Source organism: Neovison vison, chromosome 11 (genome assembly GCF_020171115.1).
Source record: "Neovison vison isolate M4711 chromosome 11, ASM_NN_V1, whole genome shotgun sequence".
In the NCBI taxonomy this organism is placed as follows: Eukaryota; Metazoa; Chordata; class Mammalia; order Carnivora; family Mustelidae; genus Neogale; species Neogale vison.
The window spans coordinates 173634858-173649238 of NC_058101.1; the positions used below are offsets into that span (position 1 = coordinate 173634858).

The 14381-nt window shown below is 43.7% G+C and overlaps 1 protein-coding gene across 11 annotated transcripts in view; it reads left to right on the forward strand.

Moving 5' to 3' along the window:
- SLC20A2 (solute carrier family 20 member 2) overlaps window positions 1-14381 on the forward strand; it is a 106488-nt gene that overhangs the window by 63167 nt on the left and 28940 nt on the right. For all 11 annotated transcript variants that reach the window (XM_044225287.1, XM_044225291.1, XM_044225298.1 and 8 more), the window contains 4 exons: window positions 383-523; window positions 1936-2021; window positions 5050-5146; window positions 13674-13790. In XM_044225287.1, coding sequence (XP_044081222.1) covers window positions 383-523; window positions 1936-2021; window positions 5050-5146; window positions 13674-13790 — 441 coding nt within the window. The remainder of the gene's footprint in view (window positions 1-382; window positions 524-1935; window positions 2022-5049; window positions 5147-13673; window positions 13791-14381) is intronic.

The window sequence follows — 14381 nt, forward strand, 5'->3', positions numbered from 1 at the left end:
AGAAAGAATCCATTAAAAAAATCAGCCCTAGCTGGGCACCTGGGTGGCTCAGAGGGTTAAAGCCTCTGCCTTCAGCTTGGGTCATGATCCCAGGGTCCTGGGATCGAGCCCCGCAGCGGGCTCTCTGCTCAGCAGGGATCCTGCTCCCTCCTCTCTCTATGCCTGCCTCTCTGCCTACTTGTGATCTCTGTCTGTCAAATAAATAAATAAAATCTTTAAAAAAAAAAAAACCCTAGGGAGATACTATTAGGAGATCAACCCTAGGGAGATACTATTATGGAGAACTATAATTTGGATTTCTTCCTTTTGTGGCTGTTTGAGGTACTGTATTCTATAACTAACTTTTTTTTCTTTTCTCTTTTTTAAATCTCCCAACCTACAGGGTCAGCAGTTTGGCAGTTGATTGCGTCCTTCCTGAGACTCCCCATCTCAGGCACTCATTGCATTGTCGGCTCTACCATAGGATTCTCACTTGTCGCGATTGGCACACAAGGTGTACAGTGGATGGAGCTCGTCAAGATTGGTAATTGTCATTTTCTTTTACCTGTCAGAAGCACATTTTACATTCTCTAGAGTAAGTCTTATTGAAAGTCACCATTATCATCTATTTTTCCCTTCAAATGTTAAGGTTTATTTCTTTTCTCTTTTTTTCAAATGTTAAGTTTTAGAAGACAAGACCTATGTGGGTAATACATTTCTATATATAGAATACATTTCTATATATATTAAGATTTCTGCTAACAGAGACTGTGAACTTTTATGTGTTAAATTGTTTTTTAATGCCACTCTTTTCAGATGTCATCTGGCTCTGAAAATCAGTATCTATCTGTCGTTCCCAGACAAAAAAGAAATGTATGTGATTGAAATGAGCCTGTAGTCAGAAAAACGAGGCCCTCGTGAAGGAAATACCTTCCGTGTTCAGGAGGCAGGGTTTGTGCTCATGGGGAAGCCAGGGACCAAGGCCGGGCTTACTTAGCTCACGGCATTCAGCAGGTCTCCCTGTCTGCCCCCACAGAAGAGACACTCTAGTGCTCTTTCTGGGTTGTAGGCTGCCCAGCAGGGACGGGTATGGCAGGTCTGGTGGTCAGCCTCCTGGCTCTGCCTTTTAGCAAGAGGGAGGAAATCCATTCAGCCCCATAAGTACAAACTTAACCTGCTCTGAACAACATTCTCCTGCCCCATCTGCACCCACTGGGTTACTCACCTGTATCAGAATCACAGTGGCCTCAAGAGCTCTAGGTCAAACAGATCCCTAACCTCCCAAGCCAGGGACACAGGTGGCTGGGAAAATCACTTTAGATCCCAGGAGGCTTCTAGAACAATGTCACTCAACTCTGGCTATACATGAGAATTAGCTGGAGAAGCAGTTAAAAAATATCAATGCCCAGAACCCCATTCCAAACCTTTTAAATCTAAATTCTGGGGGTGGAACCTGAGCATAACTGGTGTTTGAGAACTCCCCAGATGTTTCCAGTGTGCAGCCAAGATGGGAACTGCTGGGCCGCAGTGCCAGGATGGCAGTACCAGGCTGACCTAGGAAAATGAAATGGAAGGTGGCTCTCCTTTTAAATAACTTTACTGTTGAGCAAGGACCAGGTCTCCTTCTGTGGATGGGTAAGAAGAACAGACAGAAGGGGCTCAGAGGGAATCACAGGAGACTGTCTTCCGAGGCCAGGCTCAGGGATCCCTTACCTGACCGTGTGCTGGGAGAGTGCTCACGGACTCGGGACTCTGTCTGTCTGTGAGGATAGCTGTGCACGTGTGAAGGTCAGCCCTGCCAGGGAAGTAGGGTCAGTTGGGTTCTGAGTTAAGGTGAATAATTCCAGCAGTATTTATTAATGTAGGTACTATGTGTTGGTTATCATTCTATTGTATAAATATGACTTATGTAGAATTTTAACATTCATTAGATTTTTTTTTTTTTTCATTATTCAGTTGCTTCTTGGTTTATATCTCCACTATTGTCTGGTTTCATGTCTGGCGTGCTGTTTGTACTGATCAGAATTTTCATCCTAAAGAAGGTAAGTGAAGCTGTTACATTTTTATTAAGTTTTAGAACTAATTTGGTTCTATTTAATAGAAATGAATAATTAAGGAGTCAGAGGAATGATTGCATTTTTACTTTGTTAAGGCAGGGCACCCTGCAGTTAGGATTAGACTTTATTTTAAAGTAGGCCTAAAGGGGCGTCTGGCTGGCTCAATCCATAGAGCATGTCACTCTTGATCTCAGGGTTGTGGTTTCAAGCCCCACATTGGGTATAAAGATTACTTAAAAATAAAATCTTTAAAAAAAAAAAATAAAGTTGAAAAAAAAAGAAAAAAAAAAAAAGAAAGTCGGCAGAACAAGTCAAAGTAGAGTACCGAGGGGCTCCCCCAGAAAGCAGCATTGTAAATAGTGTTTCATGCCCTGTGATTTAGTTCATTAGTTAGTGCTCCCTGGCATTGCATGCAGACCTCAGAAAAGGAAGAGTAATTCTTTCCTGAATGTTAAACAGAATAGAGTGAGAGTGTGAAGATTTTGAAGTAAACTACCACTACACACACCTGGAAAATTTCTTTTCCCAAATATAAAGTGTTTTCTATATTTTAACAGAGAAAAAGCAAGCTTGAGACACTGACTTTTTCTTCTCCCTGTGGAAAGGATGAAAAGAAGGAAATACACTTATTGGGGGTAGATTTTATCAAGAATGAAAGAAGATTGAAATTAGAACTTACTAAGATCCCTATTCTGGAGGAAAAAACTTGATTGTATTTTTTTGACCATCAAGGGGTTGTTGCAATATTTTATACGCCCTAAAGCAGGCCCCAGGTCCCTGTGTCGCAGCACGCACTGAACACGTGTGGGGCAGGTCTTCCCTCAAGTGCATCCTCACTTGAAGACGCTGCTATTTCCTATTGGCGCTGCCTGGCAGTCTACCGGAGGACTCCCTTCTCTTGGATCCGTACAAAGCTACATTCCTTCTCTTGGGCCTTGCCTGCAAACTCCTGCTGCTCCCCAGCCATCTTGTGCCACTTCCTCGAAAGCCTTTCTTCTCCCACCCGGTTCTGGTTGCGTCCCTCCCTCTCATGCTTCTACGATGCTCTGTTCTTTCTTACCATTGCACTGTTGTGCTGTGTGGTGGTGTACGACTTGCGTGCTGGCCTGCTTGCCATCCGACTGTACGATCCGTGAAAGTAGAACCATGACTGTCTTGTTCACTTTGGTAGTCCAGTGCCCAGCGCCGTGCTTGGGAAGACACTGGTATTTAAGAGGGAACGACGGATGCTTAGACAAGTAGCAGATGATGGATAGATGGATGGAAGGAAGGAAAGAAAGGAGAGAGGGAAAGAAGGAGGGAGGGAGAGAGCCAGGAGGGAGGAGAGAAGACAGATCTGGAGACAATTGGCATTTGAGTTTTAAGAATAAGTTATTTGAGAAAAAATAAAGTGATTTAATTAAAAAGACCATAAACTCAACACTTGTACACCTTCCCAGGTTTCCGGGTGGGTGTCTTTGTTCAGCACCTCTCGTCCTGAGAGAACGTTTTGGAAACCAGGGGCAGTGGGCATTTGAGCACCCGAGCATTTCGCTCGTAGTGGGACCTGGGTTCTTGTCACATGGTACGTGACAGGTTAGAAGAGCACTGTACCTCATCCTTGCTCCTGCCCTGGGTCCTGGCTGGTCTGGCTATGAGTCTCATGCAGTTGAGTCACTTGCGACACCTGCTCTTACTGGTCCTTATACCCCATTACCATTCAACTCAAGCCTCTTGACAAGTGCTGATGGCTACTTGAGACATTCCAGAATAGGTTCTGAATGGGTTGTACTGTTCTGCAGACACACCTGATTTCCATACATGTTTGCATTTGGTAGTAGGAATCTTAGTCTCTACTTCTCCGTACTCCCATAGCCCACAGTAGTTCTTAGATCTCATTTTCTTTTTATCATGGGTAGATGGCAGATTCATATAAACACCAGTGTCTTATGTGGTTATTAGAAATTAGATGTTGTTTGAATGATTTAAGTGACATCTAACGTGCCAGTGCTGTACTGAGGAGTTCCCAGTCTATGGTTATTTATTTTTTTAAAGAAGTTATCTATTTATTTATTTGTCAGAGAGAGAGAGAAAGAGAAGGTGCAAACAGGGGGAGTAGCAGGCAGAGGGAGAAGCAGACTCACTGAGCAGGGAGCCCGACTTGGGACTTGATCCCAGAACCCTGGTATCATGACCTGAGCCTAAGGCAGATGCTTAACCAGCTGAGCCACCCAGGTGCTCCAGTCCATATTTTTGCTTTGATATGTTCTGTAGATCTTCTTAAAACCCTCCATTTCAAATATTCTCTCAGATGTTATTTAGTGTAAAACATATGCAGTACTATTCTTGTTAAAGTATTAGATTTAGGGAATGTACCAGAAGGCTCAAGTTGTAAAAAAATATTTTATTAGACAAAGAACCCCCAGTTCTTTTTAATTTTCCGTAGTTGAAGGTTAAATACTATGCTTTATGAAAAGATCTTTAAAAATCACAGCCTATGGTAATATATTTGCCTTATACTTTTTAATAGAGCTAAAATGTATTGTGTAATAGGGTGAAGTAAAGTCTCCCAGTAATGCAGTGGTGTTTAAGTCACTTGGCTCTCTGAGAGCCTCCTCCGAGGGCTGAGCCTCAAGATATTGGTTGCAAGCGGATTTTCAGGGCCAAACCTGAACTTAGCTGGAGGAGTGAGCGCCACCGGTTTTGAAGCAGATGCTGAGCTCTGGGCTTCGGTCCCCAGGGACTGGCTTAACCTCACAGCTCTGCTCTGTTTCTAAATCTGACATCAGCTCATGTGATTCTAGCGCTTCAGTGTGTCTCCTGGCCACAATAGTGCTCTTTGAAACAGTATTTGTGTAGGAGACACGGCCCAGGCTGATGTGCAACAGGTCACACGGCAGCGACATGGCCTGCCATTCTGGCCACACCACTGTTTGAAAGCCTTTCTCGTAACAGTGTTTTCTGTCATTTTGCCTGTGTTTGCTCCAGAGGCTTCCTGAATCCTGACCTTCCACTTTATCTCATTATCATACAGGAGGACCCTGTTCCCAATGGCCTGCGGGCACTCCCAGTGTTCTACGCAGCTACAATAGCAATAAATGTGTTTTCCATCATGTACACGGGAGCACCAGGTAAGAATTCTTCGGAAGCTTAAATTCAGCAGGAAAGGTGTGTAGCGTTAGACTTCACAGTCTCACTGGGCACACTATTGTTGGCGGACAGTAAAAAACCTCCTTCATGCAGAGGAGGAATTACATGTCCTTGTTTTAAATACTCAAGAAGTATGCAAAGGACAAAGGCAACAAACAGGTTTTCAAGTGAAAAAAGAAATTTGAAGTCCTCCTTCTGCCTTTTGCACTGCTGTGGAAACACAGCAGCCTTCATGTGCTAAGTCTCAGCACAGGGTCTAACACTGAGCACCTCCCCTGAGCCACGGAGGCGTTTGGGGGGCTGTGCACGTGAATGGCCACATGTCGGTGACACGCAGAGGCAGCTTTGACGTGGCCTGTGGCACAAACGCCGAACTCCCCGGCATTTGTCTGACCAAAGAATCCCGTGAGTGGACGCCACCTTCCCACCTCGGCTTTTTTAAGATGCTGAAATCAGGGGTGATTTTATTTTCAGAATTACTTCTTCCCATTCTGACAGCTTTTGTTCTTCTTATTAGGTTTTTAGGGGCTTTGGGGGGTGTAGGGTTAAAAGTTGTTTTCTTTGGCATTTTGGATGGCTCAAGAGAGACATAAATGGTGTTCCTGTTGGCAAACATTTCAGTATAGGTGAGCATTCCAATGAAATCATTCTGTACATGGTTTGGTAGAGAGGTTTCCTCCCGCTGCTCTTTGTGGTGGCCTCCTACAGCGAGATCCCAAATATACCTGTTACTGTGGGGATATCTGGAGTCAGCAGATAGTTTGTGTTATTTTTCTTCTTGTGAATATTCTTTATGGAATAAGATTCAGTTATCAGCCATATCTGACCAGAATCTCCCTCTTCCTGTTCAAAAAGATAGAATTTCCCCTAAGTAGCACGTCATAACAGTTGAGAAGTACCCTTTTCCAAAATGGGAGAATGTCCTTACGAATTCCTCAAACTCAGTGTCATCAAAGCCGTGTTTCTCAGATTTTATTTTATCAGACATATATAATTATGTGTGTGTACTTCAGTACTGTGCATAAGAAACTTTTTCTGAATAAATGTTAACATCATATAACTTTCTGATTTGGCTTCTCTGTAGCATTCAGAGTGTTAATCTTCAGGGTGTAAATACTCACGATCAGGGCTTCCAGTCTTTGGGAGGGAGCCCGGGGGTAGAGCATCACAGCTGCCTTAAGTTATATGGAAAGCACAAAGCCGAAGCTCATGGGGATGAGGAGAGCCTGAGAGGGATGGAACCCCAGCCTCAGATATGAGCAGCCTGGTGGCCCCGGGCGTTTTGTAATTTATGGACTGGGAAGGGTGTGTGTCACAGACTGTCTTCTCAGTACATAAGAAAATTGGACGTGGGGAGATCACAGCTCTGCACCACAGAGTTAATCCCACCACCAAGTGTGACTCTCCCGAAGCGTTCACACGGCACTCAGCCGGCCCTGACAACCAGGATGGGAAAGAGCCGTCGTGGAGCTGTGGTGTGCATCCCATCTCCTCGCTCCTTGGGACTCTTGGGTTTTTGTTTTTTTTTTTAATTTGACAGAGAGAGAGATTTATTTATTGACAGAAAGAGAGATCACAAGTAGGCAGAGAGGCATGCAGCGGGGGAGGGAAAAGGAGGCTCCCTGCTGAGCAGAGAGCCCAATGCAGGGCTCGATCCCAGAACCCTGAGATCATGACCTGAGCCCAAGGCAGAGACTTAACCCACTGAGCCACCCAGGCGCTCCAGGGACTCTTGTTTTTAATTTTATATTGGCTCCCAGAGCACAGGGTGGCAGAAGAAAAAGCCCAGCCGGTGTCAACAGCCACCTCTCGGCTTAGTGATTTGGGAACTGAGGGGAGGCTCGGGATGCCTTTGTAGTACCAAGTCCCAGAAATGGGAATTGGTATAAATGAGGATGATTTATTTTTATTTCTGCATTTTGTCTTTTTCTACGTTCTATGCTTCTTGGTTCTGGTGGTTCTTCTGAACGTCAGAAGTCAACTGTGTGATTTTAAGAAAAATTTGCCTTATTCTGTACTTGGTCTAATTTTTTCCATCTCTTCTTTCCTGTTTCCTCATCATTTGCTGCAGTTTTACTCCAGATTTGCTGAGAGAATCATCTGAGGGGAGTAGTAAATATTGTAGAGAAAACTGACCTGTTTGATGGATGAGAAGCTAAGGATAACATCAGTACTTCACAAGGAGGCTGAAAGAAAGAAAGGATATAAATGCTGAGTTTTAGTGAGCTGAATCACACATGAATTAATCCTTTTGGTCCCCTGGCAGTGCAGACAGGGAAGCGAAGCACGGCAGAGCTGAGTCGCCAAGGGCATGTAACTAGTGACGTAGAGAATCCTACTCCCGAGCCCCGGGTTCTGTGTGATGACGTTACACTGACACGTGACACGGGTTAGACACCTGCTACACAGTTCCTGGTCCCTCCTGTCACCGTTAATGACAGTCATTGCTAAACTTGGAGCCTACTTCAAACAAACAAACAAAAATACACCAACCTTCATACATTCTTCCCCTTCTTTTCATTCTCTTTACAAATGGCTTTCAGTGCAGTCACCTGAGTGGCTCATTCAGTTAAGCATAAAACTCTTGATTTTGACTCAGGTCATGATCTCAGGGTCGTGAGATTGAGCCCCACAGTGGCCTCTGTGCTGGGCATGAAACCTGCTTAAGATTCTTTCCCTCTGCCTCTCCTCCTGCTCTCTCTCTCTCTCCCCCTTTCTCTTTCAAAAAAAAAAAAAAGGCTTCTAATACATTTAGAAAGCTGGTTCTATGTTTTTGTATATATTTAATATACAGGTACTGTAAAAAGAGTAGCTACCTCTTTTATTATTTTTTTAAAGATTTATTTATTTATTTAACAGAGAGAGCGGTCACAAGTAGGCAGAGAGGCAGGCGAGGAGGGGGGCTATGCAGGCTCCCTGCTGAGCAGAGAGTCCAATACTAGACTCGATCCCAGGACCCTGGGATCATGACCTGAGCCAAAGACAGAGTCTTTAACCCACTGAGCCACCCAGGCGCCCCACTACCTCTTTTAATTAGTGATATTAAAACATCTGTACAAGAACCTCCAGGATCATTCCTCATTTGAAAGCCCAGATAGTATTCGCCCTGCTGGGGTTAACATTAAGGACTTTGGTTGGGCAGCTGTGCTGTCAGGAACGTCATGTCTCACCTCTCTGAGCCTCTGTGCGTCACGATAAAGTGAGGACAGCAGGAGGATTTCCGCGAAAGGCCACCACATTATCTGAGACAATGCAGGCAAGGGTGCGCACACAGTGCCCGACCCGTAGTGACTCGTAATACGTTTTAGAGCCTATTTTGTGACCATCAGTCATAAGTAGCTCATCTTTTCCGCCTCAAGTTGCCAGCATATCCTGAGTCATCCTATCTTTTTATTTTTTCCCACTTGTCAGTTTGGAAAGCTTCTTACTTGAAGTTTTCCGGGGTGGGGGAGTGGGGAGGGCTTGTCTAGAGGAGAAGGAGAGAAAAGAAGGTAATTTTGTTTCCCCACTAAGTCAGAAAAGGACTTTGCTAATATTTTGGTTCCTGGGGCATGTTTGTAGAATACCATTAAGTGTGTCCAGATCTTCTGTTTATTTAAGCAAAGGTTAACTTTTGCCCTTCAAACCAGACTTCCATTGTCTAGTGCTCCACTCTGTCTGATAGCAGTGGTGTCATATTTGGTGATAAGGCTGAGCTGAGAAGTGTCCCTTCGACGGTGACTCAGTCAGTCTCCTTTCAAAATTTGTCTGCCTTCCTGCTGGTCTGGAATGTATTTCTCCGACTTCCCTTCCCTCCTTAGAACATTTCCGTCCAACACGTAGCTGCCTCAGAGGCAAAAGGAAGGAACGAAATTCCCTCACAAAAATGAGTAGCAACATTAATCCTACCCTGTTTCAGCCGTAAGAACTTTTGATAAATAGCATTTTTACACATGGATACAACTTCAGTGGGGCTCACTGGCTGTTGAGCTCTAGTGCTGTGTTTTGATTTCTCTGCTCCTCCATTCTAAATTATTTTGAAGTTGTTTATATCTTGGGCTGAGCTTGATTTGTTTTACTTTGCATTTGACATAACTTTTCTCAGAAAAAAAAAGTCATTCTTCTACTTCAAAGCCTGAGCACTTTAAAAAATTGTCTCTGTATTTTTGTCCTTAAAAAAAGTAATTTGCAAGAAGCAAAAATAACTTTAGGAAATAAAGTGCTCACTTGGGTTGGATAAAGGCCTGAGGTTTATTTGTAATGAAAAAGTCTTCAGTTGTGTGGGACCTGGTTTTGTTCAGTTTTGAAAGAATGAGCGCTGAAGTTCATTGCATGCTACTTTGGGCTGCCAGAGCGGATAGGCTAAAGCTCACCTCTAGCGGTTGTGTTTAACTTCCGGGTCAAAGTGTGGTCCCTCACCCAGCAGCATCAGCATCTGCACATGAGGTAAAGGGGTGAGTGTGTGTGTGTGTGTGTGTGAGAGAGAGAGAGAGAGACTGTGGAAAGATGTCCACGATGTATTGTATATGGGAAATGAAATCACAGAACAACCTATCAGTTTGATTCTATATCTGTTCATTTTTTTAACAAAGGAAGAATAAGATTCCCACACGCATTTTATACTGTATGTTTATATTTGGAAAATACCTGGAAAGAGAAACACAAAATTGTTGATAGTATTTCTCTAGAAAGTAGGTTTAAGAGAGAAGAGTGATGAGGAATTTTATAATTGTATATCATACAGTTTTGTACTGATATTTTCATAGTAAGCATATATTATTTATAAAATTAGAGAAGAAGAAAGGCTGTGGAGAGATGCTGAGAAGTGGGGGCATAAGGGAAGTAATATATAGTTAATGCCCTATTGGTTTTATAGGAGTTGCTTTTATTCTGTAGATTCTGACAGTGACCATCAGAGGTGAGAAACGAGAGGTATAACAAAGTAATGAACCCAGAAGATAGTGTTTCTGAAAAGTCTCCTGCGTATTCTGATCCTTGGGGGATTTGAGATCAAACTGTGAAGATGTTCGAGGTTAGAGCTGCATCCCTGGTCATCTGGTCTTCGCTATTGAGAAACTGGAAAGAGATGCACGGCCATCGCGTGCCTGGGTTGGAGGGCTGGGCCTCACAGCCCCGGTGTCGGTGTGGGCTCCCATGGCCACTCCTGGCTGAGGGAAGGGAACAGTTTGCTCCGTGTCCACAGAGTGACGAGGCACCCTGTGTCTTATTGCCAACTTAAGGTGTGATGTTGGAAAGCAGTTTGAGATCCTCACAGGAAGACAAGGCAAAGTAGTTTTGTCAAAAGTTTTGCCTCGGATGTGCATTGATTCAAGTGCCTTTCTACACCAAATTTTTGTACTTAATTGTTTGTTATCCATGAAACTTGCTTTTGTATATTTAGTACCAATCACAGCAATGTGATGTTAACGGTCTGTTTGCATGTCTTATGTGATGGCTTTTATAAAGTGAATCTTTGTGTTCATTTGCTGCCTTGGTACATTACTAAATTGCTAGAATAGTTTGGTCAGATCCAAATTCTGTCCCCATTCTTTTCCCTTCTGCTTTCACCATTATCAGTCACTTTCACCATTTTCCCAAATTCCTATGGTTTTTCTCTTCCTTGTTTCACTTGATCTTAGCCAAAAGGCCGAGAAGCGATCTTCCTTGTTTTTTTTTACTGTCTCTCCTCCACTTCTGCCCTCAGTGATGTGTTTATCCGCTATTCTCCCTTCCAGTTTCTCGTGACTTAAGGTGACCTCAGAGCTTTCTGGCCACTACCCAGGCCAAACTGATGGCGAAAGAGATTGTGATGATAGAGCTACCAAGGGCAGGTGGTGGTGTGGCTTTTTGTCAAGGCAAAGGATCAAAAGTCTTGTCGCCAACCTCAGTTTCTCTTTTTTGGATGTTGGTCCTGATGCCTCAGGGTTCCCATGGGACCCCAGCAGAAAGCATGAAGACGGGCTTAGAAGGAACATAGAAAGCCCTTCTCTGCTTTTATTGTGGTTGTACTCAGCATGGGTGGAAAAAAATAGTGTCCAAGAGCAAACCTGCTCACTCATTTAAAATAGATTATACAGGGGGCGCCTGGGTGGCTCAGTGGATTAAGTCTCTGCCTTCGACCCAGGTTGTGATCTCAGGGTCCTGGGATTGAGCCCCGCATCAGGCTCTCTGCTCAGCAGGGAGCCTGCTTCCCCCCTCTCTCCCTCTGCCTGCCTCTCTGCCTACTTGTGATCTCTGTCTGTCAAATAAATAAGTAAAATCTTTAAAATAAATAAATAAAAATAAAATAGATTATAGAGAGGTAGATAATATATAAAATCTATGAAGATATATATATCTCCAGATTCTCTTTTCCCACAGTAGAGGGACTTGCCCCTCTTACATCAGATTTACACAATGAAGCTAAACATAGCACAGTTAACAATTTTATCAACTAAAGTAGAAGGCACAAAGAAAACCTCTTCAAAAACCAAATACTTGGTGTCCCTGTGTGGCTTGGGCAGTTATGCATCTGCCTTCAGCTCAGGTCATGATCCCAGGTTCCTGAGACTGATTCCCACATCGGGCTCCCTGCTCAGCGGAGAGTCTGCTTCCCCCTCTGCCCTTCCCACCCCTGCACTGCTCATGGTTTTTCTCTCTCTCTCAAAAAAAAAACCCCAAAAAACAAAAACCCTTTTAATCTATAAGAGTGATTGGTGCTGTTCTTAGTTTATCAGTTCGATGTTGCCAATTAGCAGTTACTACTCAGTTGGGCAAGAACCAGCTTTGACGTGATTTTTTATCACATGTATTAAGATACTGATGTGAAGTTGTAAAGCAGAAGGCAGGAAGCCAAGGCCCACGGGTACAGCCCAGTGAGGGGAGCCTGAGTGGTTTTACAAGTGGCAGAACCAGAGCAGGAGCTGGGCTGCCAGCTAACAGGGCCCAGCTCCCTCTCCCCCAACTCCCCCACCCACCTGGGCCCTAGTCCTTAGCTTCCTGATGTCAGAGTGAGTGCTCGGAGTGGATTATCGAGCTCCTGAGTGTCCTTACTCCTACCGGTGATCCCTGAGCTAGAATTAAGCTAGGTGATTCTGGTTTTTTGTTTTTCCTATTTATATAGGCTAATCATGGCTCTCGCAGTATTAACTACCCATTCTACCTCTTACAGTTACCAAAATGTTTACTGATACCTTAATTGAATAACATTGACTGGTTTTGTATGTATAAAATGGTTAGCAGTGTAACAAAGCCTGCATCATGAAAGATTTATGTAATCCAAGAGCAAAGAGCCAGGCTTTAAATAGTTTATTCCTTTAAAACTTTAAAAACATATTTAACAGTTTACAAAAGTGACATGCTTATTACATGTTGTCCAAGTACAGTACAAATGTATATGTAGTGAGAAGTGAAAGCCCCCTCCAATTTCCTTTCTCTCTACAGGAAGAGCCCTTGTATCATTCCAGAACTTTTTCTACACGCTTGTACGTCTGGGAAGAGTATAAATATGGGGTTTTCTCTTTTAATCCTGAATTGGATCATGAGATACATCCAGGCGGCCTTTCTTCCTTACTAGATCGTGGGCCTCTTCCTTAACCAGTATGCAGAGATCGGCCTCGTTTTTATTTCACATTTCCATAATGATGCACATATTCACTGTCTTGCACATTCTTACTGTTACACATAATGCCACGGGAGTATTGTACACGTCTGCTTGTTCCTGTGCAAGGATGTTGTTTAAGTAGAAACCTGGGAACGCGGGTTACACGTTGCCTGGTGCCCGCAGTGAGCGAAGCGTACAAGATGCAGAGTGATGAGTTCTGGAGACAGTACAGTGCCTGGAGAATGGGATATTCCTCAACCATGTGCCCTTCGCCCCTTTTATTGGCTATTGTAATTGCAACTTAGTGCGCGTTATTGAATTTTAATGAAAAGTTTTTCTGTGTTGTAATTCCATGAGTTGACACTTCAAAGAAGAGTTAAGTTTGAAGGTCAGTGTCCTTTGAAAAAAAAACTTTTGTTTCCAAGCTGACTTTGAAAAAGTTTGTGGATGTGGTCAGAGTGTCCTGGCCATTTAAAGCAGGGCTGCTGACTCCTCAGAAACCCAGACAGGCAGCAGGCAGCAGCCCTGTGCTGTGAGGCTTCCAGACCTCGGCTCCTCACTGCTTGGGAGGGGGCTGGCGGCCGGGCAGAAGACGGCAGAGTCTCTTCTTGGCCATGTTTGTCCACCCCAGAGTCTCGGTGTTGAGATAATGAGTAAATGGCTTTTTTTCAACTTAATCCACTGTTTGAGCCGCCTTGGTAAAATGTTAATAGTTGGCTTACTACTACACAGTTTAGCCACATAGTGACAAGATGGAGTGTGTCTTAAACACACACCCTCCTTCCTACCCCCAAAACTGTAGATTTTTTTTTTTGGTTGAGAGTTTTATTAAATACAAAGTCCAGGTGATTCATTTCGGATTTAGAAAATGTAAAGTTTTGTTGATATGAGGCTTGACCTTTCAGATAGTATCCACTGACAACACCACTGTCCTTTTTACTTCCCAGTGCTTGGTCTGGTCCTTCCCATGTGGGCGATAGCACTCATCTCCTTTGGTGTTGCGCTGCTGTTCGCCCTTTTTGTATGGCTCTTTGTGTGTCCATGGATGCGGAGGAAAATAGCAGGTAAGGGCTTTTTTCTTCCTCTGACTCACAAAATCCCCAGTTCCTGGGGCTTCAGGTATAATCCACCATCACCCTTACTAACGCAGGAAACTGGAAGCGTCGATGACTCTGGAACACAGCACTGAGATACATGCCCCATCCTTGTCTCTTGGCTCCTGCCTACTTTCCCCCTCAAACTTTTTCTTGGTAACTTGTGACTTGAGTGAGCAGTAAGGTCCTGGTTGCCTCGGATAACTACAAGGTAACTGTTTGGTCAGGTCCTACCGGCCTGATGAAAAACATTGGGGAAAATGCAGGGAAATGCATTTTAACACCATGATATAATATCCAATTATATAAAATGCAAATTAACACCATAATAAAATATCAGTTCACACCCCCAGGAAAGGCTAAAAGTGAAGGAACTATTTCGAAGTCGATGAAGAGGTGGGATAACTAGAACTCTCATGCGCTCACGGTGAAATGTAAATGGTCCACCCGCTCCGGAAGTTAGAATAAGTTTCCTGTAAAGTTAAGCTTACCTTTACCACATGACCCAGTAATTCCACTCCTAGGTATTTATCCAAGAAAAGTGAAAACACACATTCATAA